The following is a 24303-nucleotide window of genomic DNA, read 5'->3' as shown; positions in this document are numbered from 1 at the left end:
AGACATATGTACCACCTTGCATATCATGCTTTATGTGGGTACTGGGGAATTGAACTCAGGTCCTTAGGCTTTGTAGACAAGCACCTTAACTACTGAGCATCTCTCCAGCCCCTAATTGCCTTTAAAAAAAAAAACTCTGTGTATATGTATCTGAGTACGTTGTATGGTTGTGTGGGTGTGGAGGTCAGAGACAGCCTGAGGTTATTGGATCTCTCCTACCTTGCTTGAGCCAGGTTCTCTGTTTTTTTTTTGCTGCTGGGCAGTCCAGTATAGCTGGCCTTCAGGCTTTGGGAATCTGATTCTCCTGGGCCTGGCCCCCATTGCCAAAGGCATATTGGATTACAGATGAGCACCACTTTGCATCTGGCTTTACATGATGCTAGGCATCAAACTTGGTCAGCAGGCTTTCAGAGCAAGCACCTTTAATCACTCTCTAGCTCCTAAATTGCCATTTTAATATCTTAGATTGGTTCTCACATAAAACCCACAAAATAAAGTTACAATTCTTGGGGCTGGAGTGATGGCTTAGCAGTTAAGGCATTTGCCTGCAAAGCCTAAGGACCCAGGTTTGATTCTCTAGGTCCCACGTAGGCCAGATGCACATGGTGGCGCATGTGTCTGGAGTTTGTTTGCAGTGGCTAGATGCCATGGTACACCAGTTCTCATTTACTCTTTATCTTTCTCTCTTTCTCTCTGCTTCAGATAAATAAAAAATAAAAGTATCTTTTAAAAAAGTTATAATTCTTAACTGTAATTTTAATTCATGATATGTTTGAGAAGTAATAGGTGAAACTTATATAACTCCATCCTATCCCCATTTTTTTTTTAAAGAGGGCAAACGGGAAAAAATCAATGAGTTGTTAAAATACATTGAAGAGAGATTACATACTTTAGAGGAAGAAAAGGAAGAACTAGCTCAGTATCAGAAGTGGGATAAAATGAGACGAGCCCTGGAATATACCATTTACAATCAGGAACTTAACGAGACTCGTGCTAAGCTTGATGAGGTAAAATACTTAACCTTTGACAATCAGACTAATTTTATTTATGAGTATGTTAAATTTTCCTTGTATTTATATTTTCAGTGATTTTTAAATAGAAATGTAAAATTAAAACCTTTTTTGTTTTTGGTGTTTTGAATCAGGGTTTTACTATGTAACCCATGCTAGCCTTTACTCCTGAGTGCAAGAACTAGGAGCACACCAGCATACCTGACAAAGCATTATTGACCAGTATTTTGTCTAGTTTACTGTGAAGAAAATGCCTAGACTCTTATTCTTGCTATAATTACATCTGAAATATAAGATGGTAATGTCAGGTAGACCAAATTTTTTACTTGGTATTTTAGAATGTATTTTATAAATTAGTATTGCCATATTTTGTACAGAAATTTGTTTTAGGTAATCCTTGAATTTTCTATTTAAAAGAAAATATGAAAGAGTATTTAATTAATTAATTAATTAATTAATTTTTTTGAGGTAGGGTGTCATTCTAGCCCAGGCTGACCTGGAATTTATTATGTAGTCTCAGGGCAGCCTTGAACTCACAGCAATCCTCCTACCTCTGCCTCCCGAGTGCTGGGATTAAAGGCGTGTGCCACCATGCCCAGCAATATTTAATTTTTTTTTGTTGTTGTTTATTTTTTTTTATTTATTTATTTGAGAGCGACAGACACAGAGAGAAAGACAGGTAGAGGGAGAGAGAGAGAACGGGCACGCCAGGGCTTCCAGCCACTGCAAACAAACTCCAGACGCTTGTGCCCCCTTGTGCATCTGGCTAACGTGGGACCTGGGGAACCGAGCCTCGAACTGGGGTCCTTAGGCTTCACAGGCAAGCGCTTAACCGCTAAGCCATCTCTCCAACCCAATATTTAATTTTTTTAAGTGAATAGTTACTAGTTTATTTTAGGAATTTTAAAACAGCTACCAGATGTTATGAAATATAAAAATAAATGCAAAATGAGTTAGATATAGTAGCTTGTTCTGTTTTTCAGCTTTCTGCTAAGCGAGAAACTAGTGGAGAAAAGTCCAGACAGCTAAGAGATGCTCAACAGGATGCAAGAGACAAAATGGAGGTAAGGTTCGGGGATATTATAGTTTCAACCTCAGCAAATCTTTTTGTACCAGGATTAATAAAATGGTAAGCACAAGGGGATTAACAGATGTGAGCATTGGAAAGATGAAGTTGAACTAAAACTTCTAATTGAAGAAAAGAGCAAAGAAAGCATGCTGAATGGTGCCTCGGTTCTAGTGTGCTTTTGTGTCTGACACATCTTCTCTTGGATACTATTGAACAGGATATTGAGCGCCAGGTTAGAGAATTGAAAACAAAAATTTCAGCTATGAAAGAAGAAAAAGAACAACTGAGTGCTGAAAGACAAGAGCAAATTAAACAGAGGACTAAGTTGGAGCTTAAAGCCAAGGATTTACAAGACGAATTGGCAGGCAACAGTGAACAGCGGGTAAGTAAAAATGCTGGAAAGGAGATACTTAGTTTGGGTGAGTGGAACTGGAGAAGATAATCCTTTCTGTGATAGATCTGTACTTGTGGTTTTTCTAAAAATTTTGTCACAATTTGTATTCAAGTAGTAATGTAATACTTTTTGTTTATTATATTAACTCTATGTTGTCAGATTGAGTTATTTTTGAGATTTTTTAAGAGAGAACATTTTATTCTGGATGTATAAATTAAACCAAAAAATTTAAGCAGATTGCATTTTTACTTTATTTACAGAAACGTTTATTAAAAGAAAGGCAGAAGCTGCTTGAGAAAATAGAAGAAAAGCAGAAAGAGCTGGCAGAAACAGAACCTAAATTCAACAGTGTAAAAGAAAAAGAGGAGCGAGGAATTGCTAGGTCTGAAATTTTCCTCAACTCTTAACTTTCTTCATAGTTCTTATATAGAGCCTATGTAGTTGTGGGTTAAAAATACTGGCATAGTAACTAGAGGCAAATACCTGCTTCAAATAGCCATTGTTTTTCAAAGTTTAATTGATGTCACATAAAACTAGCTAATATAAGGAGCTTTGTTATTTAGCAGTTGTTTTTGATGCTTAATGCCTTTTTGTATGTATTTTTTAAAATGTACTTTTTCTGTGTACAATTACTGATTGTAATTGAATTTGTTTATTTCTTGTTCTCTTCTGTGTTCTGTAGGTTGGCTCAGGCTACTCAGGAAAGAACAGATCTTTATGCAAAGCAGGGTCGAGGAAGCCAGTTTACATCAAAAGAAGAAAGGGATAAGTGGATTAAAAAGGAACTCAAGTCTTTAGATCAGGCTATTAATGATAAAAAGAGACAGATTGCCGCCATACATAAGGATTTGGAGGACACAGAGGCAAATAAAGAGAAAAATCTGGAGCAATATAATGTAAGAACTTTTTTTGTTTGTTTGCCTTTTGTTTTTTTTGTTTTGAAACCAAAGGCTCACTATGTACCTTGGCATGGCCTGGAACTCATATAGCCCAGGCTGGCATCAAACCCAGGACAAGCCTCCTGCCTCCACCACCCAAGTACTGGGATTACAGGTGTGTACCACCATACCTGGTTTATGATATACTGGAAATCTAACCCAAGGCTTTGTGTATGCTAGATAAAAATTCTGTCAACTGAGCTATATCCCTTGCCCTGAAAATCTTTTAGATGAGATAAACATACAGTTTTACCTACTCTGTTATTTGTAATAAAGTTTATTCTTTTTTTTTTAATAATTTTATTTATTTATTTATTTATTTGAGAGCGACAGACACAGAGAGAAAGACAGATAGAGGGAGAGAGAGAGAGAATGGGCGCGCCAGGGCTTCCAGCCTCTGCAAACGAACTCCAGACGCGTGCGCCCCCTTGTGCATCTGGCTAACGTGGGACCTGGGGAACCGAGCCTCGAACCGGGGTCCTTAGGCTTCACAGGCAAGCGCTTAACCACTAAGCCATCTCTCCAGCCCATAAAGTTTATTCTTAAGATGTACAAACTAGATACTTATTTAGAAAAGACTAACATAATATATGTAATATTCCTCTTAAACTTTTTAAAAAGTATTTTATTTGTTTACTTGCTTATTTTGAGAGAGAGAAAAGGGGCAGATAGAAGAAGTGAGGAGCTAGGTTGATGGCTTAGCGGTTAAGCCACTTGGTGTGAAGCCTAAGGACCCAGGTTTGATTCCCCAGGACCCATGTGAGCCATATGCACAAGGTAGCACATGTATCTGTAGTTTGTTTACAGTGGCTAAAGGCCCTGGCATGTCCATTTTTTCTCTCTCTCAAATAAAAACCTTAAAAAAAAAGAATGGGAATCAAGCTTGGGTCCTTATACTTTGCAGGCAAGCTCCTTAACCACTAAGACATCTCTTCAGCTCTCTTAAATTTATTTATTGATAGTCTGTCAGTATTTGTATAGGTTGAATATACTTTAAATATTTTTACAAATTCATAGTATCTACTCTGCCTTTCATTTTAACCATTTTACAATTCTAAAACCTTTTTAATTTTTTTTAAGAATTAATTCTTGTTTATATATTTATTAGAGAGAGAAAGAATGGATATGCAGGGCCTCTAGCCATTGCAAACAAACTCCAGACACATGGCACCAGCCACCTTGTGTATCTGGCTTACGTGGGTGCTGGGGTATCAAACCTGGGTCCTTAGGCTTCACAGGCAAATGATTTAACCACTAAACTCTCTCTCTCTAGCCTCATTTTTTTATTGTAGCATAATTTTCTGTCATTTTAATAACTTAATGCAGAACATATTTTTGTTGGTGTAAGCAGTAGCGGTTTTGCAAACATTTTCTTTTTTTTTTTTTGAGTTTTATCTCCAACCCTTTTTAAGCTTTTTTTTTCAAATATTTTATTTATTTATTTATTTGAGAGTAACAGACAAAGAGGCAGAGAGAGAAAGAGAATGGGCCACACTAGGGCCTTCAGCCACTGCAAATGAACTCCAGATGCATGAACTACCTTGTACATCTGGCTTACATGGGTACTGGGGAATTGAGCCTTGAACCAGAGTCCTTAGGCTTCACAGGCAAGCACTTAACTGCTAAGCCATCTCTCCAGCCCCCCTTTTAAGTTTTTTTTTTAAAGTTAATTTTGTACTCAGTGAATACAGTCAAGTTGGTACCATTGTTAGGCTCGTCCATGTCCTACCCCCTCCCCCTGGCCCCTCCTTGTTGAGGTATGGTCATTCATTGTGGAGTTAGCCCACAGTTATGGGTAGGAGGAAATGACTCTGTGTATCATGACCCAATGTGTGGCTCTGACATTCTTTCCACCCCCACTTCTGAGTTTTTTAAAGGTATTTTTTCTTTTATTTGTTAGAGAAAGGCAGGTAGAGAGAATACAAACATTTTCTAAATAAATTAAACACTTAACATAGCTATCATTTGTTTTCAAAGATTGGTTTTATTTATTTATTAGAGACAGAGAGGGAGAGAGTAGAGAGAGAATGGGCACACTAAGGCCTCTAGCCACTGCAAATGGACTCCAGACGCATGCACCATCATGTGCATCTGGCTTACATGGGACCTCAGTAATCAAACCTGGGTCTTTAGGCTTTGCAGGCATGTGCCTTGACCACTAAGCCATCTCTTCAGCCCCATAGCTAGCATTTTCTTTCTTTCTTTTTTTTGGGGGGGGTTTTCAAGGTAGGGTTTCACACTAGCCTAGGCTGGCCTGGAATTCACTATGGAGTCTCAGGGTGGCCTCGAACTCATGGCTATACTCCTACCTCTACCTCCTTAGGGCTGGGCTTAAAGGAGTGCACCACCATGCCTGGTGGCCATTTTCTAAAAATTCAAAGAATTTTTACTAAGAGTAAAGATGATGCCATATTACTTGAAACAAATGAAAAAGGAAAAATGATTTCTTAAAGTGATTTGCATGGTGTATACAGGTAGTGAAAGGTGATGAATTAGATGAGGAGAGACCCAGGGACTATGCAGGACAAGCATGGGGTGAAGGAGTATATAGTACATATACAGAATGAACCTCTCCTGTGAGAAGTACACCAGTTGGTTATCAAAAACACCCACTAAAGGGGCTGGGGAGATTGTGCAATGGTGAAGAGCACTTTCCATGAAAACGTAAAAGCCAGAGTGGTCCTAGAGCTGCTGAGTTCCATTCCCAGCACTCTTGTAAATAACTGTGCTCACAGAAAGAAAAGCAAACCAGCAAGTTCTGGAAAGGTGGATTAGCAGTGGAGGGGGATACACCTGACGAGAATTCTCAGGCCTCCACAGGCAGGTTCATGGGGTGCCACATTAATCATGTTATTGCATACCCAGGCATATACCATACATATTAGACACCCCAAAGTACACATTAAAAACATAAACTCTTATCAGGCAGGTGGTACACGCCTTTAATCCCAGCATTCGGGAGGCAGAGGTAGAAGGATCACCGTGAGTTCAAGGCCACCCTGAGACTACATAGTGAACTCCAGGTCAGCCTGGGCTTCAGTGAGACTCTACCCTAAACACACACACACATACACACACACACACACACGCACACGCACAGAGAAAGAGCCCATAGACATTATTTAAAAAAATATTTATAGCAAGCAGGTGAGGGTGGGGTGAATGAATATGAATGGGCACAGCATGGCCTATTGCAAGTGAATTTAAGATGTATGCACCATTTTTGTGCATCTGCCTTTACATGGGTACTGTGGAATTGAACCCAGGTCGTTAGGCTTTGAAGGCAAGTGCCCTTATTTGGTGGGCAAAATGACCAGTCGTAATAAGCAATAGTATACAACTTCTGAAAGTCAAGTGTACTGTGGGAGTTTGAATACTTTAAGGAAGAAATACAAAACACAGGTTAAACTAGATTGTTTTGTGGAAATCGGTTAGCAGGTTTTCAGCATAATCGCTACATATCCTTTCTTGAAATAAAATGAAATTTATCTTGAGTTCATGGAACCACCAATAATAGCACATATCCTTTTTGAAAGGGCTTGATGATAAGTCAAAACCCTTTTTTTTTTGGTGTGTGGGTGTGAATGTATGTGTGGAGGGGTGCACATGTGAAGATACATGTTCATGAGTGTCTGCTTCTGTGTGGAAGCCAAAGGTTAGTGTTAGGTGTCTTCTTTAATCATTCTCCACCTTATTTACTTTTTTTTTTTCTTTGTTTTTTCGAGGTAGGGTCTCACTCTAGCCCAGGCTGACCTGGAATTCACTATGTAGTGTTAGGGTGACTTCAAACTCATGGTGATTCGCCTACGTCTGCCTCCCAAGTGTAGGGATTGAAGAGATGCGCCACCACACCCGGCACTCTTCACCTTATTTACTGAGACAAGCTCTCTACTGAACCCAGAGTTTATAGATTTGTCTAGCCTAGGTAGCCAGCTTGCCCCAGGGATCCACCTGTTTCTGCTTCCCATTCACTGGTATTATAAGTGTGTGCTGTCTCACCCAGCACTTACATGGGTGCTGGAATCTGAACTTGGGCCCTCACACTTGGATGGCAAGTGCTTTACTGACTAAACTACCTCCCCAACCCTTCGAGATTAGAATTTCTCTTGAGATGCCTTATTCCCTCTCAAGTTTGAATTTCAGTATTTTTAGTATTTCAGCCACACCTTCGGTTATTGAAGTGGTCACTTGTGTGTGTGTGTGTGTGTGTGTATGTATGTCTGTAAAGATGAAATGTGTCCTTTATCCTGGATAGAAGCAAATTTTTATACCAATGATTGCAGTATTTAAAAACAACTCTTTGATTCTTGGTATAATCCTGAGCTGACTTTTCTACTGTGCCTATTTATTTATTCATTGAGGAAGGGTCTCATTCTTGCCCAGACTAACCTGGAACTTCCTCTGTACTCTCACTCTTGCCCAGGCTGGCCTTATTAAACTCATGATGACCCTGCTCTCTCACCTTCTCAAGTGCTGATATTACAGGTGTGAGCTACCATGCCTTGCTACGGTATATTTCTAACACCAATTGTATGAAAAATGAAATACCTTTTTGGTAGTTTTGCTATGTTTTGTTTTGTTTCATTATGGATTATAATACCTATAAATTTATCAAACACAGTTTAGAATTTTCTTTGTTGTTATACTACCAGAGCTTTATATCCAAGTTCTAAACAAGCATTCTGCCACTTGAGCCACATCTTCAGGTAGTTTTGGAGTTTCTCCAGATGCATGCACCATTTTGTGCATCTGAGTACTAGGGAATCAAGCCTAAGCCAGCAGGCTTTGCAAGCAATCACATTCAACTGCTGAGCCATCTCTCAGCCTGTAGATTAGAGTGTTCTAATTGATACTAATGGTATCTTGTACATAGCAGTTGCTGTGACAGAGACTGATTAGATATTTCATGTGGTATAATGTTCCATGTATTTTTCATAGGCTGTATTTTCTAAAATTTTGAGGTATGTTGTGGAAATACTAAGGCTTAGATCAGTAATGAACACATTAATCTTAACAGTGTTTTCTGAAAGAGTTCTTTTTTAAAAATTATATTTTGAGTTAGCATACAAAGTAATAGGTTTCATCATGACATTTCCATGCATATGTGTCATACTTTGCTCTTATTTGTCACTCTGCCCCATTGTACTCCCTCTTCCTCCTATTTCCTTTTGCATATCATGTGTATTCTATTGCAGAGTATAGTACACTTCAGTTTCTTTTCTGATGCTATAATTTGCCTAAAGGCATTTTGAGATTAGATTTTTCAGTAGCCTTAGGCATAACCAATGCATAATTAAATTGGACATATTTTGATTGTGTCATGTGATGAATTTCAACACACAGATATATTTGTGTGTGTATATATGTGTGTGTGTGTGTATGTATGTCTGTAAAGCATATCAACACAGGATAATATTTATTCATAATATTTATTCACAAATGTTTTCTATATATCTTGGTAATCCCTCCCTTACCTTTGTCCTTCTCCCATAATCATTTACAACCAGTGATCTGCTTTCTGTCACTGGATTGAATTGATAAAATTGAATTTTAAGTTTGAATTTTTATTTCCGTATAGAAACTGGATCAGGATCTCAATGAAGTCAAAGCTCGAGTAGAAGAATTGGACAGAAAATACTATGAAGTCAAAAATAAGAAAGATGAATTACAAAGTGAAAGAAAGTTAGTAATAGACTCATATATTTTCTTTATTTCTTTCCTTCCTTCTTGCTTTCTTTCTCTCTCTCTCTCTCTCTCTCTCTCTTTCTTTCTTTTCTGAGGTAAGATCTCACTCTAGCCCAGGCTGACCTGGAACTCTGGTCCCAGGCTGGTCTCAAAATCACAGCAGTCCTCCTACCTCTGCCTCCCAAGTATTGGGATTAAGGCATGTGCTACCATTCCAGGCACCCTAAAATACTTCTTAACTTTACATGGTCCCAATTATGACTGAACTGTTCATCTCAGTATTTTATTCTAGATCATGATGTTAGTACATCTTAGGTGTCTAAAATTAAAGGTCATCTAATTCTTACTTAATAGTTACTTGTGGAGAGAAGAGAATGCAGAACAGCAAGCACTTGCTGCTAAAAGAGAAGATCTGGAAAAGAAGCAGCAACTCCTTAGAGCGGCCACAGGAAAGGTAGGCAGCCTCTTCATTGCCTGAGTCATTTGGTCAGTCATAGCACAAGAATTTATCAGCTTTCAAACTATAGGCCAAAAAAATAGGCAAGTAGAGTCCACAATCACTTAGCTTATAAATAAGACATGGTTGGGATTACTCAAACAATTGTTATTTCCCTTTTTTACCTTGCTTTTTTTTTAAAAAAAAAATTATTTATTTATTTGACAGAGAAAGAGAAAGAGAGAGAATGGGCACACCAGGACCTCCAGCCACTGCAAACAAACTCCAGATGCCTGTGCCCCTTGTGTATCTGGCTAACATGGGTGTCCTTCCTGGGGAATTGAACTTGGGTCCTTGGCTTTGCAGGCAAACGCCTTAACCACTAAGCCATCCTTCTAGCCCTTTACATTGCTTTTTACATTATACATTCTACCTATTTAGTACTGGGTGTACAGATTTGTGCCATCATCTCTGGCTCACACCCATGTTGTTAATGAGATGAAGAGATGAACTTTAAACACTAGCATCATAAAGTAGAACCTGTAATATTGTGTTAAATGTACTTGGCATATTTAGAGGCGATATATTAGATGGGATGCTTAATTTAATCTTTGCTCAGGTATGGTCTAAAGGTATGGCATAATAGGCTCATTTCTTATCAGAAGGATTAACATTAGTGATACTGATAATTTCACTCACCATGTTACAGGCCATTTTAAATGGAATAGACAGCATAAACAAAGTGCTAGACCACTTCCGCCGGAAAGGAATAAACCAGCATGTTCAAAATGGCTACCATGGCATTGTGATGAATAACTTTGAATGTGAGCCGGCGTTTTATACTTGCGTAGAAGTCACTGCTGGAAACAGGTGAATTTTGTTGCTTGAGATTTAAGGATTCTCTTTTCTTCTTTTCTTTCCCTTCCTCCCTCCTTTACTCCCTCCCTCCTTTTCTTGGAAACAGGAATAATAATATAATCTAAAAAGCAATTTTTTGTAGTTTTAGTACAGTTGTTTTCTTGTGTCCTTCCATTTACTTTTCTCAACTATGCCTATTCTGCTGTTTGCTTTTTATCCCCTTAATTTAATTTTTTTTTATTTATTTGCATGTGTGCGCAAGCTTGTTAGGATCTCTTGCTGCTGCAAACAAATGCCCATCCTCCTTGGGAATTGAACCTGGGCCAGGAGGCTTTGCAAGCAATTGCCTTTAACCTCTGAGCATATTCCCCGGCCTCCCATATTTAATATCCTGATTAAAGAGTAAAGGCTAGACCTTTGTTTCTGACTGTAGTAATAAGAACTTTTCCCTTTCAGGGTTCTTCCTCACTCATTTGAATATTCTAAGTAATCTTTTCTGCATATGAGTTGGGATACAGAGAAGAAAGTGAATTGTATGTTCTTTATATTAAATTTGTAACACCTTAAAGTCTGGCAGTAACATTGTCTCTCACTCTGTTTAGGTTATTTTATCACATTGTTGATTCAGATGAAGTCAGCACAAAGATTTTAATGGAGTTTAATAAAATGAATCTTCCTGGAGAGGTCACATTTCTGCCTCTTAACAAGTTAGATGTGAGGGACACTGCATATCCTGAAACCAATGTGAGTTAATATGTATTAAGATATCTCTTTCATTGTTTACTTTTTAGAATAATATTCATTTACTACATTCTAGTGTAGAAAGACATTGATATTTGTTGGCCTTTAAAGTAAGCATTGCATGGAGAGTAGTTATTGCTAGGTGGGGGAAGGAGGGCTCACAGCCAATATATAGAACAAATCTTTGCAAAGGTCTTTATTTCCTGGATGATAGCAATGAGGTTAGGGATTTGGGTAAGTGGATTAAAAATAGTCTTCAGCTATCATCCTTGAAAAGTTTTAATTGTCATGCCGGGTGTGGTGGCGCACGCCTTTAATCCCAGCACTCGGGAGGCAGAAGTAGGAGGATTGCCATGAGTTCAAGGCCACCCTGAGATGACAGAGTTAATTCCAGGTCAGCCTGGACCAGAGTGAGACTCTACCTCGAAAAACAAAAACAAAACAAAACAAAAAGTTTAATTGTCTTAAGGTATTTGATATTAGAATGTTGGTTATAGTAGCAAACTTAATCCTGTAAGATTTAGACTGAACCCATATTAGAAAGACTTAAGAGGAATGTTGAGAACTTCATAAAGTATTGAAAGGTCTAACTTCCTACTTTCAGATTTGTAAAATTAGCTTTGATATTTTGGTTGTGGGGTTTGAGACTTTTAGACATGATATGTAGATAAGACAAGACACAATATATATAGTATAGTTACATTTGTCCAACGTAAAAAGCAATGATGCTAGAACTGGAAGGGGTGCCAGGAAGCAATCATGATGGTGACCACTGCAAATAATGGCTATGTGATTAGGAAGGGCTCTCATGGCTTCTGGACTACTGTCAGTGTTAGGTTTGGTGGTTATAGTGGTATTCTTTTTATAATTATTAGATTTTAATTTGTATGTTACATTTTTCTATATGGGATACATTTCATAATCTAAAAAATTATAAGGAATGTACTGTTACCATCACAGTCTTGTATATAAAGTTATTGTTAACTAGGTAAGTTAAGCAGGCTATCCAGAGTAAACATCTACAAGTGGCAGGGCTAGGATTTAAGCGTGGGCAGTCTAGCTCAATAGCTGCACAGCTCTATCATCATCCTCTTCTCTTGAAAGTCCTGTGGTTACACAGGCAGTCTTTGCAGGGTAGTCCTGTAGAATCATTCATGTCTTTACTACAAGAACCTGGTGTTTTCAAATATAAGGGCATTAGTATTGTTTGTATTTCACAAAGACATAGATCTTAATTCTGCAATCAGTTTTTAATCAGTTGTGTTTTAGTCATTTTATTAACAAAATGTTCATTTTTAGGATGCTATTCCTATGATCAGTAAACTGAGATACAACCCCAGGTTTGACAAAGCTTTCAAACATGTGTTTGGAAAGACGCTTATCTGCCGCAGCATGGAAGTTTCAACCCAGCTGGCCCGTGCTTTCACTATGGATTGTATTACTTTGGAAGGTTTGTAACAGTAATGCTTAGCTTTAGGAACACTATGATAGTGCATTTAACACATGGAATATGCTATGTAATATGTCACTTGAGTTATATGCATGTCTGATGAGTAGGTGGTTGGTTGGTTTGAGGTAGGGTCTCACTTTAGCCTGGGAGGTTACCATACTGATGCTAAACTTCATGTAGACACCCCATCAGCATAGTACACTGTAGCACTCTTCCTACCTTACTGCATGCTCTATAATTTTTAAAAATATATTATACTTGTCTCAGATTTTATCTCTGTGTACATTTTGTTATTGAATTATCTGATAAGTTGTAAACATTTTGACATTTTATTGCTAAAATGTCTCTTAAAAATAAGGACATTTTTTTCAATACAACTATCATATCATTGCTATGCACACAAAAAAGAACATTAACCTAACAATAATCTCTCAAAAATAACTATGTTCAAAATTTCTCTATTGCCCCAAAGTATTTTTCTATTGCAGAATTCAAACAAGGATGAAGTATTTTTCCTTTAGATAAATATAAGACAATTCCTCTAACTCCCCTCCTTTTCTGAATTTGTCATAGTTCTTCCTCCTCATTGGGTTCAGATTAAACATTTTTGGCATGACTGCTTCATAAATGTTGGTACTTCATCCTTGATTGGAAGTTAGCTGGTTAGACACTTTCGATAGGTCAGTGTTGAGTTCGTTAGGTACAACAGTGATATGGTGGGTATACTTTTTGCATCAGATCGTGTGCTGCCCCCATTTATGATGCTAAATTTTATCACCAGCAGGTGTCTTAATTGAAAGGTGTCCTTTTTAACTAGTGAGTGGCGTGTGTAGTTATTCTTAAGACTGCATGAACCAAGTTCCTTAACAACTTTTTTAGTCTCAGTCAGGATTTCCAAATGGTGATTCTTATTCTCATTTATTACCTACCATATTTTCACAAAGAAGAGCCCCTTCCTTTTTTTTTTTTTTAAATTTTTTTTTGTTGTTGTTCATTTTTATTTATTTATTTGAGAGTGACAGAGAGAGAGGGAGAGAGAGAGACAGAGAATGGGCGCGCCAGGGCTTCCAGCCTCTGCAAACGAACTCCAGACGCGTGCGCCCCCCTGTGCATCTGGCTAACGTGGGACCTGGGGAACCGAGCCTCGAACCGGGGTCCATGGGCTTCACAGGCAAGCGCTTAACCGCTAAGCCATCTCTCCAGCCCATTTTTTTTTTTTTTTAATAACTCTTGTGATTCATGGATGTGTGTGTGTGTGTGTATGTGTGTATTTTGTTTGTTTTGAGGCAGGATCTCGCTCTCTAGCCCAGGCTGAGAGCCCTGGACTTCACTATGTAGTCTCAGGGTGTCCTTGAATGCACAGCAGTCCTTCTACCTCTGCCACTTGAGTGTTGAGATTAAAGACATGAGCCACCATCCCTGGCATTTTTAAAAAATATTTTGTTTATTTTATTTATTTGAGAGAGAAAGGCAAAAAGAGAGAATGGGTGTTCCAGGGCCTTCAGATGCATGCACCACCTTGTACTTGTGTTTTATGTGGGTTCTGGGGAATTTAGCCTGGGACCTTTGGCTTTGCAGGCAAGTGCTTAACTGATAAGCCATTTCTTTACCCCCGGCCCTTTGTATTTACTTGAGTATGGGTGCTCTAGGGCCTTTTGCTTCCACAAAGGAACTCCAGATCCATGTACCACTTTATACATTTAGCGTTATGTGAGCACTCGATAATTGAATATGGGCATTGTAGGCATTGCAAGCAAGTGCCTTTAACTGCTGAGCCATCTTACCAGCCCTCTTTTTTTTTTTTAACATTTCATTGACAACTTGTATAAGATAAACAATAAATCATCATAATTCCCTCCCACCACCCTGTACTTCCCCCTCCAAAATCTACTTTCCATTCAATCCCATTTTTCTAATGTTACTCTTCTGTTTTGAAGTCATAATTTTTTTCTCCTGTTATGAAAGTCTTGTATAGCTATTGTCAGGTACTGTGAGGTCATGAATTTCTAGACCATTTTGTATCTGGAAGATTGCATTGTAAGCAGTACTACCCTTCCTTTGGCACTTACATTCTTTCTACCGTCTCTTCTGCAATGGTCCGTACACCTTGGAGGGTGCCTGATCTTTTTTTTTTAATTTAGTTTGTTATTTTTGATGTTCATATCTTTCCAAATAAACTAGTGGTAATTTCAAGCTAGGTCCTGGACCTTTCTTTATTAGTCTTTAGCACTTTGCTTAGGCTCATCAGAAGGTGGGTAGGTGGTTGGTTGGTTTGAGGTAGGGTCTCACTTTAGCCCAGGCTGTCCTAGAACTCACTCTGTACCCTCAGGTCAGGGTGGCTTTGAACTCTGCTTCCTGAGTGCTGGGATTAAAGGTGTTAGCCATCATGGCCAGCTCAGAAGGTATATTTTTAGCATTGAAAAGTTATTTTTTTTCTGGATGGCTTAAATTATTAATTTCCCCCTTTAATTTTCATGTTTGTTCAAGACTTTATCCCTTATAAGTTGTTATTTAATAATAAGTTGCTATGTAGATTTGCCAGTTTATGTTTTGTTATAGGGGACCAAGTCAGCCATCGGGGTGCTCTAACTGGAGGTTATTACGACACCAGAAAATCTCGACTTGAATTACAGAAAGATGTAAGAAAAGCAGAAGAAGAGTTAGGTGAGCTTGAAGCAAAGCTCAATGAAAACCTGCGCAGAAACATTGAAAATATCTTTTTTTGGTGTGTGTGCTTACTAGTAGATACTGTGAAGAAAGAAGTTCATTTGACATTGTATGTCTTTTGCATATTGGATGTGTCATTATGTGTGCAGCAGGAAAGAATCTCCTGTGGTTCACTTCAGCTGTTACTAAGCACATGAGCTTATTCATCTATTTAGCTAATACTAACGAGTCTACTTTATTTAAACAACTTTTTCTTTATTATTTATTTGACAGAGAGGTAGAGAGAAAGAGGCCCATAGAGAAAGAGAATGGGAATGCCAGGACCTCTGGCTACTGCAAATGAACTCCAGATGCTTTTGCCCCCTTGTGCATCTGGCTTATGTGGGTATTGGCAAATCGAACTTGGGTCCTTAGCCTTCACAGGCACACACCTTAACTGCTAAGCCATCTCTCCAGCCTGAGTCTTCTTTATTAAAAGAACAGAATTTCAGGAACACCAGAATGATTGATCTTTAAAAAACAAAAACAAAAAACAAAAAAAAACCCACAAACACACACACTAGTGGCTCAATTTTACTTAATATTCTGTATGAATTCTAAAAGATATTATTTATTTACTTATTTATATATTTGAAAGAAAGAGAGAATGGGTGTGCCAGGGCCTCTAGCCACTGCAAACAAATCCAGACAAAGGTGCCATCTTAATGCGTCTGGCTTAGGTGGGTACTAGGGAATTGAACCTGGGTTTGCAGACAAGCACCTTAACTGTTAAGCAATCTCTCCAGCCCTAAAAGATATTTTTGTTGTTCATTGTTGTTTTGTAAAGCTTTAAGTATACATAAATTTTGAAAGTGAAATGGGTGAAATGCTTAAAGTTTCTTTTATGATTGAACATGTTTAGAGATTGTATTTAGTTCCACATAAATTTGTTACTTATTTAGAGGTAAAGAAAAGGAGATGGTACCTGGGATTGTAATTTAAAAGGATTGAAGAGAATTTAGAACATGTGATATCCATTTATAGCTTGGACAGAGTTTTCCTTAGCCTTGTATATGGATTAATAATGAAATTGATCAGTTAATGAACCAAATGCAGCAGATAGAGACCCAACAAAGGAAATTTAAGGCATCCAGAGATAGCATATTATCAGAAATGAAGATGCTAAAAGAGAAGAGGCAACAGTCAGAGAAAACCTTTATGCCCAAGGTCCGTAAGTATTTTTTGAGATTTATTTAACTATATAGATGTGGGATAGAGCATATGTTGTAAGGACTATCATCGAATCTTATGTTCCTTTTTGTTTATTTGTTTGGGATTATACTTCACACTCATACATAGTCAAAGTCCTCTAGTGTAGGTTGCAGACAAACATTTTTTTTCTTGAGGTGGGGTGTCTCTGTCTTGCCCGTGCTGACCTGGACCTCACTCTGTAGCCCCAGAACTCTTGGTGATGCTCCAACCTTAGCCTCCTGGGTGCTGAGATTAAAGGTGTGTGCCACCACACCTGGCTTTCAATGTCTACCTTAATTGGATAAAAGGGTATTTTGAGGTATGGCATCTTGACAACCAATATTTGATAATAAATAATTTTTATTTAAAAAGCATTATAGTGTTATTTGAATATTTGATTGTTGTCCAGACTGTATAAAAACTAGTGGAAAGAAGACTCTTTTTACAAATAGTAGTTTACTCTTGTTTCATAATCTTGGAGCTTTTCTGGTTTTTGGTTTTTCAAGGTAGAGTCTTCCTGTAGCTCAGGCTGACTTTGAATTAGTCTCATGCTGGCCTCAAACTCATAGCGATCCTCCTACTTCAGCCTCCTGAATGCTGGGATTAAAGGCGTGCACCACCACACCTATGTTGAAATAATTTTTTAAAAATGGGCTGGAGAGATGGCTTAGCGGTTAAGCGCTTGCCTGTGAAGCCTAAGGACCCCGGTTTGAGGCTCGGTTCCCCAGGTCCCACGTTAGCCAGATGCACAAGGGGGCGCACGCGTCTGGAGTTCGTTTGCAGAGGCTGGAAGCCCTGGCGTGCCCATTCTCTCTTTCTCCCTCTATCTGTCTTTCTCTCTGTGTCTGTCGCTCTCAAATAAATAAATAAATAATTAAAAAAATATATTAAAAATGTTTTTTATTTATTTGAGAGAGAGAAGGTATGGCCCTCCTCCTGCAGACAAACTTCCAGATAGATGTGCCAATGTGTACACTTGGCTTTACTTGGGCACTAGGGGGATTGAATCGGGTGAGCCATCTCCCAGCCCACTTTGAAGCAATTTTGACCAAACTTACTTAGTAATATTGATAGCATTATTCACATAGTTTTAATTATCTACACTAATTAGTACAGGAACTGGGGGTACAGTCCAGTGGTAGAGCATTGCTCAGCAGGGTTGATGCCGAGGACTTGGTTCAGCTCCTCAGCACCACCAAAAGGAAAAAAGAAAAACTTAGTACAGAGGCTCTTCTATTTATGGAGTTGTGTACCAGAAAATCCATACTAAGTTGCAGATAAAACAACTTGAAAATTGACTTTTTATGCCTAACTTAACAAAAGAGCTTAGCAACACATTGTAGTGCATTTTGAGTTGATGTGGTTGTAAATACTATAGTGACTAATACCATTATTAATAAAGGATAATCTCTCATGTAGCAACGTAGCTTACAAAGTTTGGAGGCAAGTTTGCATGCTATGGAGTCCACCAGAGAGTCACTAAAGGCAGAACTGGGAACTGATTTGCTTTCTCAACTTAGTCTGGAAGATCAGAAAAGAGTAGATGCACTGAACGATGAAATTCGCCAACTTCAGCAGGTAAGTACAAGAAAGACAATTTATTAATAGTTGGCTGTTGTTAGTAGTGGCTTCCTTTTTAACTTTTTATTGACATCCTTCATACAAATAGACACTATACTATGATCATAATCCCCTCCTACCATCCTCCCTTTTTTTCCTCTTCTGTCCCCCCTGTTATAACCAGAATGTCTCCATATTTGGACTCTTGACTATCATTTCATTGTAACTCTGTTTTCCAAGAGTACCGCAGACCACCCATCCCAGTTACCACTTTCCTGGAATGGCCCAAGCCACCTGTCCAATTATTACTGCCCTGAAGTGGCCCAGGCACTGAAGCAAGGTGGATGGTCCTGCAACCATAGAATTACAACACCTCCACTCTGCCATAAGTTTCCCCTAGTCTGTAAGGGGAGGAGCTGCTGACCTACCTGGCCAGAGCCCTTTCATGGCTTCCCCCAGTAAAGCCTACCTCTGCTGTTGAACTGGCTCATCTCTCTTGTTTGTTTCCTGCTTTTTTTTGTTTTGTTTTAAGGTAGGGTTTTGCTCTAGCCCAGGCTGAACTCAGAGTGACCTCAAACTTATGGTGATCCTCTTACCTCTGCCTCCAAACTACTGAGGGACTAAAGGCGTGTACCACCACACCTGGCCTTTCTTGCTTTTCTAACAAATACTAAATCCCTTCTTCTTTCCAAATAGTCTTTCTTTTACTTAAAAAAAAAAAGTATTAATTTATTTGCAAGCAGAGAGAAAGAGAGAAGAGAAGAGAAACAGACACACAGAGAGAATGGGTACACCGGGCATCTAGCCACTGCCAATGATCTCTAGAATCAAACCCAGGTTGTTAGGCTTTACAGGCAAGCACCTTAGCTCCTGAGCTATCTCTGTAGCCCTTTCTTCTATTCTCATGTCATTGTTTTCCCCTCCTGTTTTGTAAGTCTTGTGTAGGTAGCAGCCAACTGTGAGGTTTTGAAAACCTTGGTCGCTTTGTATGTGGAAGCCAGTAAGACAAAATACTTCTCCCTCTTCTTTGGCTCTCAACATTGTTCCTGCCACTTCTTCTGAGGCTGTCCATAAGCTTTGGAGGGAGATACTTCACTTACACTGACCACCACACTGTCTCTTCTTGGCACTTTGATGAGTTTTGAGTCACCTCAGTGGGCACTGCCTTCTGAAAAGAGAAGCTTCTCTAACCAAAAGTGCCATTAACATATGGCATAAACATAAGTATTTAGAGGGCAGCTTGCTGATCATAATATATCCATTTAGGCAGACAATAGTAGTAATTTTCCCCTAGGGCTTATGGCAAGCCATAGACTTTTCATTCCTGTCCCAGGCAGGAATTCCCTCATTACCTCCCCTAGAGTAGGCTTTAGATCTAATCAGAAAGCAGTTGGCTTCCCCTATTACAGACATGCTACCATTTTACCATTTGGTACTTTTGGCTTGGATGTCTCCTTGTAAAGCTTGCAGGGTAACACCATCGATGATGCTTCCCTCCTGCCCAACAGGTTGCATGCATCTTTCCAGCATTCTGACAGCTAGTCAACAGGGAGAAGACATCTAACAGATCCAGCGTGATTTCTTAGTGTCCTACAGCCAAAACATGTGGTTTCTTCAGCAGCAGGGTCCTGCCATCTACTTCTGGTGGGCACCTGAGAGCCTTGGCGGTAGCCTGTAATGCTTGGTGGGCTTTAGGGGCTTCGCTGACCAGCAGCTACCCAGAAGGTATCCCACTCCTGAGAAGTGCTTTTCTTGATGATAAAAGAATGGAGGGCTGGGAAGATCGCTCAGTGGTTAATGGTTAAAGGTACTTGCTTACAAAGCCTTCTGATCCAAGTTCAATTCCCAAGTTTCCCACATAGGCAAAATACAAAAAGTAGCTCAGGCGGCTGGTGTTTGCAGTGAAATGAGACACGCGTGCACACACACACCACACCCGGCTGAGTAATATTTTTTTTTTTTTTTTTTTTTTTTTTTGGTTTTTTTTTGAGGTAGGGTCTCACTCTGGTCCAGGCTGACCTGGAATTAACTCTGTAGTCTCAGGGTGGCCTTGAACTCATGGCGATCCTCCTACCTCTGCCTCCCGAGTGCTGGGATTAAAGGCGTGCGCCACCACGCCCGGCTGAGGCTGAGTAATATTTTTAGTGATAGTTTTCTTAGAGTTGGGGGACTGGTAATATGTAGCTTATGCTGGTCTCTTAATTCATGCTTATCCTATTTCAGGACATGGGTTTTTTTGTTTTTCTTTTTTTGTTGTTGTTGTTGTTACTTTGTTTTTGTTCTTGTAAGTCCAAAAACTGAAGAATCTAGGGGCTGGAGGGGATTACCCAGTGGTTAAAGGTGTTTGCTTACAAAGCCTGACGACCTGGGTTCAGTTCCCTAGTGCCCCTGTAAAGCCAGATGCATAGAGCAGTGCATGTACCTGGAGTTTATTTGCAGTGGCAGGGTGCTCTGGCTCACCCATTTCCTTGCTTTCATTCTCATTCTCTCACTCTCTACCCCTCTCTCTGCTAGTAAATAAACTTTAAACAAATTAAAATAAAATAAAATGAGTAACAGGACTGACCAGCAGCTCTCTGGAAGGTATCCCACTCCTGAGTAGTGCTTTTCTTGGTAATAAATGAACAGGGCTGGAGAGATGCCGTTGTGTTTAAGGTGTTTGCGTGCAAAGCCAAAAGACTCAGGTTTGATACCCCAGTACCTGCGTAAGGCTAGATGCACAAGGTGGCACATGTGTCTGGAGTTTGCAGAGGCTAGAAGCCCTAGTGTGCCCATTCTTTATCTGCTACTGTCTTTCTCTCCCTCTCTCAAGTAAATAAATTTTTTGCTTTTTTGAGGTAGGGTCTCATTCTAGCCCAGGCTGACCTGGAATTCACTGTGTAGTGTCAGGATGGCCTCGAATTCATGGTGATCCACCTACCTCTGCCTCCCAAGTGCTGGGATTAAAGGTGTGCGCCAACACATCTGGCTAAATAAAATATTTAAAAAAATTTTTTTCTTGGCTTATTTTTATTTATTTGAGAGCGACAGACAGAGAAAGAGGCAGGGAGAGAGAATGGGCGCCCCAGGGCTTCCAGCCACTGCAGACAAATTCCAGACGCATGCGCCCCCTTGTGCATCTATCTGGCTAACGTGGGTCCTGGGGAATCGAGCCTCGAACCGGGGTCCTTAGGCTTCACAGGCAAGTGCTGAACCACTAAGCCATCTCTCCAGCCCAATATCTCTCCAGCCCAATAAAATGTTTTTTAAAAGAACAAGGAGGGTTGGAGAGATGGCTTAGCAATTAAGTCATTTGCCTATAATGCCAACGGACCCCAGTTCAATTCCCCAGGACCCATGTAAGCCAGATGCACAAGGGGCACATGCACCTGGAGTTCATTTGTAGTGGCTTGAGGCCCTGACACTCCCATTCTCTTCCCCCATCTCCCCCTTAAATAAATAAAATGTATTAAAATTATTTTTATAAAAAGGACAGGGAAAGAACATCTGATTAAAAAGAACCAGGCAGGGCTAGGGAGATGACTCAGTAGATAAAGCACTTGAAGTACAAACCTGAGTTCAAATCCCCAAACCCCACAGAACAGCTGAAAACTGGCTATCTTATGTAATTCCTATGGAAGTGAGGTGGAAGGTGAGGATTGGTCTAAAGTTGTCCACTGTCTTCTACATGTATGCCTGCACTCATACCCACATATGCAGAGAGAGATACTTACAAAAAAAGAACCAGGTTCCATCCCAAATTAACATTTTTGCAAGTTTATAAAACCTTGAGTTGACAGCGGTAAAGAAAAATGAAGTTATGAAATTTGCAAAAAAATGGATGGACCTGGAAAGGATTATACGAAGTGAGGTAACCCAGGCCCAGAAAGCCAAGCGCCACATGTTCTCTCTCATATGTGGATCCTAGCTACAGATGATTGGGCTTCTGCGTGAGAATGAAAATACTTAGTAGCAGAGGCCAGTAAGTTAAAAAGGAGACATAAAGGGAAGAGAAAGGAAGGGAGAAGGATACTTAATAGGTTGATATTGTATATATGTAATTACAATGATTGTAATGGGGAGGTAATATGATGGAGAATGGAATTTCAAATGGGAAGTGTGGGGGTGGGGAGGGAGGGAATTACCATGGGATATATTTTATAATCATGGAAAATGTTAATAAAAATTAAAAAAAAAACACATTTTGAGTTGATTTGGTAAGCACAAAGTGGATTTAAAAGCATTTTTCCCCCCAAGGTAGGGTCTCACTGTAGCCCAGACTGACCTGGAATTACTATATAGTCTCAGGGTGGCCTTGAATTCATGGAGATTCTCTTACCTCTGTCTCCCAAGTGCTGGGACTAAAGGTGTGTGCCACCACACCTGGCTCTTTTTTCTTTCCTTTCCTTCCACTTCTATTAACCCTTCCCCTTCCCTTTCCCTTTTCTTACCCTCCCCCTTTCCCTTTCAGGGTAAGGTCTTGCTCTAGTCCAGGATGACCTGGAACTCAGGGTGATTCTCCTGCCTCTGCCTTCCAAATACTGGAATTAAAGGCGTGCACCACCATGCCCTAAAAGCATTTCTTGAGACATTTTCATGCTTATGTAGACAATTCATTTTTCTTTTTTAGGAAAACAGACAGTTGCTAAATGAAAGAATTAAACTAGAAGGTATTATTACTCGAGTAGAAACATATCTCAATGAGAATCTGAGAAAACGCTTGGACCAAGTAGAACAGGTATGTTCTTGTTTTGAGGATTCCTGTGTGATCATAACTTGTTCAAAGTGCATGTTTAAGAAGCTCTGACTGGAAGCATTTGGTTTGAGGAAAGAAAAGACCTGACTATAGTCCTAGGATTGGAGTTCTAACAGTGCCACCTGCAATTTTGAGCAAGTCCTATTTCTATCCCTGTGATAGTAGTACTTTCTTTGCATGATTACTATTGTGATATGTTCTAGATGTTCAGTACATATTAGTAAATCATTTCTTAATAGTCATATCCTGAAAAACTTTTTAGTAGTTGTGTCATTACTTTTTTTCTCCTTTAATAGATACTCCAGTTATGTGTAATTTTATGTATGTATGTATTGCTTTCCTTGAATAGTCATTTGAAAATAATAGCTATAGGAACTCTTGGTAGTTACAGTATTTTGTTGTTGTCGTTGTTAGTTTTCAAGGTAGGGTCTCGCTTCTAGCCCAGGCTGACCTGGATTTCACTATATAGTCTTAAGCTGGCCTCAAACTCACCATGCTCCTCCTACCTCAGCTTCCTGAATGCTGGGATTAAAGGCATGTGCCACCATGCCTGGCTCAGGTACTTTTTGGTTTTTTGAGGTAGGGTCTCACTCTGGTTCAGGCTGACCTGGAATTCACTATATAGTCTCAGGGTGGCTTTGCACTCTCGGCGATCCTCCTACCTCTGCCTCCTGAGTGCTGGGATTAAAGGCATGCGCCACCATGCCTGGCAACATTTTTGTGCTTTAACAGAATTCATATTTTGTGGTTTAATGCTCATTTTGTGTTTCAGGAACTTAATGAACTGAGAGAAACAGAAGGGGGTACTGTCCTTACTGCTACTACATCAGAACTTGAAGCCATTAATAAAAGAGTAAAAGATACTATGGCACGATCAGAAGGTAAATGCTTGTAAAAATCTTTTCAGTATTTAAATTTAGCTTGTTTTGTGAACTTATTACTACAGTGTAAAATGTCCAAGTAGACAGAACCATGTACTCTGCTGTTTTTCATTGTCATGAATCATTTGTGTTGAGTGGAGTTTAGTAGGCTAATTAGTAATAATAATTTTGATTTTGTTGAAATATTTTGGACAAATTTTTGGAGTGTAGTTCATTTATTAACAAAAAATGGAATACCTAAATTAACTTTCTTTCCCGCCCCCACCCCCCCAAAGGTAGGGTTTCACTCTAGCCCAGACTGACCTGGAATTTACTAGGGAGTTTCAGGATGGCCTCCAACTCAAAGTGATCCTCCTACCTCTGCCTCCTGAGTGCTGGGATTAAAGGTGTGTGCCACCACGCCCACCTTCTTAAGTTTCTTAATCAGCTGTTGAGAAGAAAAAAATTTTAGGTTTTCATAAAATGGACATTAAATAATGGAAACTAATGAGCAGTTAGTCTCTGGATGAGTCTTTTTCTTTTTGTATAATGTGTTTTGATCATATTAACCCCCATTACACTCTCTTATCGCTTCCTACTCCAACTGTGTCACTTATCCCTCCTCTTTGTAACTAATCCCACTCCAGTGTCTTTTTTGCAGGGGTGACCC

The 24303-nt window shown here is 39.4% G+C and overlaps 1 protein-coding gene across 1 annotated transcript in view; it reads left to right on the top strand.

The window, feature by feature from the left end:
• Nucleotides 1-24303, top strand: part of Smc3 (structural maintenance of chromosomes 3) — a 49418-nt gene that overhangs the window by 17724 nt on the left and 7391 nt on the right. Inside the window, exons 9-23 of the mRNA XM_045155549.1 lie at nucleotides 832-1007; nucleotides 1994-2074; nucleotides 2297-2461; nucleotides 2734-2855; nucleotides 3156-3369; nucleotides 8990-9093; nucleotides 9451-9550; nucleotides 10242-10402; nucleotides 10993-11134; nucleotides 12431-12581; nucleotides 15141-15293; nucleotides 16303-16454; nucleotides 17898-18056; nucleotides 22648-22755; nucleotides 23546-23654. Coding sequence (XP_045011484.1) covers nucleotides 832-1007; nucleotides 1994-2074; nucleotides 2297-2461; nucleotides 2734-2855; nucleotides 3156-3369; nucleotides 8990-9093; nucleotides 9451-9550; nucleotides 10242-10402; nucleotides 10993-11134; nucleotides 12431-12581; nucleotides 15141-15293; nucleotides 16303-16454; nucleotides 17898-18056; nucleotides 22648-22755; nucleotides 23546-23654 — 2097 coding nt within the window. The remainder of the gene's footprint in view (nucleotides 1-831; nucleotides 1008-1993; nucleotides 2075-2296; nucleotides 2462-2733; nucleotides 2856-3155; nucleotides 3370-8989; nucleotides 9094-9450; nucleotides 9551-10241; nucleotides 10403-10992; nucleotides 11135-12430; nucleotides 12582-15140; nucleotides 15294-16302; nucleotides 16455-17897; nucleotides 18057-22647; nucleotides 22756-23545; nucleotides 23655-24303) is intronic.

Source organism: Jaculus jaculus, chromosome 1 (assembly GCF_020740685.1).
Source record: "Jaculus jaculus isolate mJacJac1 chromosome 1, mJacJac1.mat.Y.cur, whole genome shotgun sequence".
NCBI classification, from domain to species: Eukaryota; Metazoa; Chordata; class Mammalia; order Rodentia; family Dipodidae; genus Jaculus; species Jaculus jaculus.
The sequence above is the reverse complement of the archived record's forward strand: the minus strand, read 5'-3'. Positions and strand labels throughout refer to the sequence as shown.